We start from the raw sequence: 2,444 nt of genomic DNA, 5'->3' as shown, positions 1-2,444 counted from the left end.
TTTTTAATTATGTAAAGCACCTTGAAATGCCTTGCTGCTGAAATGTGCTATACAAATAAAATTTGATTGATTGATTGAAGAAAACGGATATATGATCTGATCCAAAATAGTAAACTCATTGCTTTCATCAGGTGTTTTCCCCCAGGCTTTAAAAACAACAGTTATCAAACCATTGATTAAAAAGAACAATTTGGAAAAATCACTCCAGCAGAATTACAGGCCGACCTCTGACCTCCAATTCATCAGCAAAATTATTGAAAAAGCTGTGTTTAAACAATTAACCAACCATTTTGATGTCTTCCCATGGTTTCCATGGTTACTACAGTACAGAGACTGCCTTCGTCAAAGTGTTCAATGACATAAAACGCAGACTGTGGAAGAACCACAGTGCTGGTTCTGTTGGACCTCAGTGTTGACTATGACATATTACTGAAATGACTGGAGAGTTGGGTAGGACTCTCTGGTCCAGGACCCATCTGGTTCGAATCTTACATAAAGAACAGAGATTTCTTTGTTTCACGAGGAAACTTCTTGTCAAACTGGACAGAAGTCGCATATGGGGTACCCCAAGGTTCAATCCTAGGACTCCTTTTATTTAACGTCTTGGTGCTCCGGCCTCGTGTGTTTCTGTCCTCTTGTTGACAGCAGATGAAGGCAAATGGCTGCTCTGAGTTGAACTGGCTTGAAATTCAGGTGAAATTCAAGAGAATAACAGAACAAAACAAAAACATTTCTTCCCAGTTCTTTTTCTTTAAAGACAAACATGTTATGATCACTGGCATCCTTACCTCCCTCATCTAATTTCACCTCTGCTTTGAGCAAACATGTCTTCACCTGCACCTGTTCTAACTGCGTTGCTGAACCTGTTTGACCAAATTGTGTTGAGATCCATGAACTTCATTTGCTTTGAGAACTCTGTTAACTGTGTGAAGAGACACACCCTGAAGTGCCTCGGCTGATCAAGGAGAATTAAAGGAATATTGTAACGATTTTGTGTTTTTGTTCTGCTGGTGTCCATATGGTTATGTGTATTTGTTGTATGCTACATTGTGATCTTTGTTGTTACGTGTATAAAGTTATGGGCTTCCCCTGTCTGACTCTGCTGACTCCCACTCACATGTGACTGACCTGTCATGTGGGCGGGGGATCAGAGGAGCGGCAGGACAGGACTGGAAGCAGATGGAGTTCGGGGAGCGTAATGGTTAGTTGGAGGTTTGGCGGGACTACATCTGTGGTGTGTTGGCGTCGTTACAATATATTTCTTGTTTCTTGTTTTTAATTTTCACTACATAAAAAAAGCTGATTTTCAAGTTCCATCTGACAACATGAATTCTGCTTTTGACAGATTTTACACAAAGATGACTCAGACAAACATCAGCTATGTTACCAGCAAAGTCCCGGGCGTTGAACCGTGTTCCAGGGATGATGATAACAAACTGGGAGCATATCTGTCTTACATTTACTACTTCATGTTTGTCTTCAGTGTTTTCACCAACCTGCTGGTTCTGGTTATCATCCACCGGTGAGTAAACTGAGTCGTTAGAGCAGAGGAATTTAAATATGAAATAATCTGATTGTTATTAATTGTAGAAACCTATAAGGAATTCACATTCACATGTAAAATCCAGAGTAATTTTTTTATGTCGTGGTTAAAAAATACCTATAATTTTTTTTTTCTCTCTGTGTGACCTTAAATCAGTTTTATGTCAGTTAGGGTTACCAAATGTATGTCTAGCTGCTAAGTGATGGATTAAATTTACAGATTATCCAGCATTTTGGAAAATCTGTAAAGTGAAAACTTTTATTTTCTTTTGGAATTCCTAATAATAAATAATAACAATCCAGTTTTGGAGTAGGAGTAGATGTTAACTTCTCTGGACAATACATGCTTTTCACTACGGTTGCTGCTTTCTCTTATGTCCTGTTCTGTGTGTTGCTCAGGCACAAAAAACTGTTAAAAATGTACAGATGAGTTGGTAATGACCGATAGGCTGGGATCCAGGACTATGCATCACAGATACTGTCACCAAGCCAGCCTGAGTTACTAGCTAAGTCCTGCTGGAGTATTGATACAGAGAACTATCCTGAGTAGATCTGCACTTGCTAAGGGACCTGAGCTATCAGCAGCATTTTCAGCTGAAACGTTTCTAATAGCTTGGCTTGTAACACTACAAAAATACGTCATTCCTTATGATAAAAGCCAAATTTGATGATTCCTGCAAACACCATTCTCCACAAATATGCTCTCCCAACCACAACTTGGCCTGATGATGCCTTCGATCGACTGCAGACTGCTTTGATAAAACTAACTGTAATATTTTGAAGCTGGTAGCCTAGGAATCATTTACTGTGTAATGTGGTATATCAAAACATGCACCTGTTTTGTCACTATGGAGAAACACACCTTGATGTTAAAGGTATTAAAGGTTTAACATGTAATTATG

The 2,444-nt window shown here is 39.0% G+C and overlaps 1 protein-coding gene and 2 long non-coding RNA genes across 3 annotated transcripts in view; 2 read left to right on the top strand and 1 right to left on the bottom strand.

Moving 5' to 3' along the window:
- LOC106946238 (uncharacterized) overlaps positions 1 to 2,444 on the top strand; it is a 20,027-nt gene that overhangs the window by 7,079 nt on the left and 10,504 nt on the right. The gene's annotated exons all lie outside the window — the stretch shown is intronic.
- Positions 1 to 2,444, bottom strand: part of LOC106946237 (uncharacterized) — a 19,961-nt gene that overhangs the window by 7,706 nt on the left and 9,811 nt on the right. The window lies entirely within an intron of this gene.
- Positions 1,042 to 2,444, top strand: part of LOC106946236 (C-C chemokine receptor type 3-like) — a 7,237-nt gene continuing 5,834 nt past the window's right edge. The window contains exons 1-2 of the mRNA XM_015030443.1: positions 1,042 to 1,234; positions 1,346 to 1,522. Of these exons, the coding sequence (XP_014885929.1) occupies positions 1,359 to 1,522 (164 nt within the window). The 5' untranslated portion in view covers positions 1,042 to 1,234; positions 1,346 to 1,358. The remainder of the gene's footprint in view (positions 1,235 to 1,345; positions 1,523 to 2,444) is intronic.

The sequence above is a fragment of the Poecilia latipinna genome, unplaced genomic scaffold (genome assembly GCF_001443285.1).
Source record: "Poecilia latipinna isolate Pla-1442-1.1 unplaced genomic scaffold, P_latipinna-1.0 Scaffold182, whole genome shotgun sequence".
In the NCBI taxonomy this organism is placed as follows: Eukaryota; Metazoa; Chordata; class Actinopteri; order Cyprinodontiformes; family Poeciliidae; genus Poecilia; species Poecilia latipinna.
This window is presented reverse-complemented; position numbering and strand designations above follow the sequence as displayed.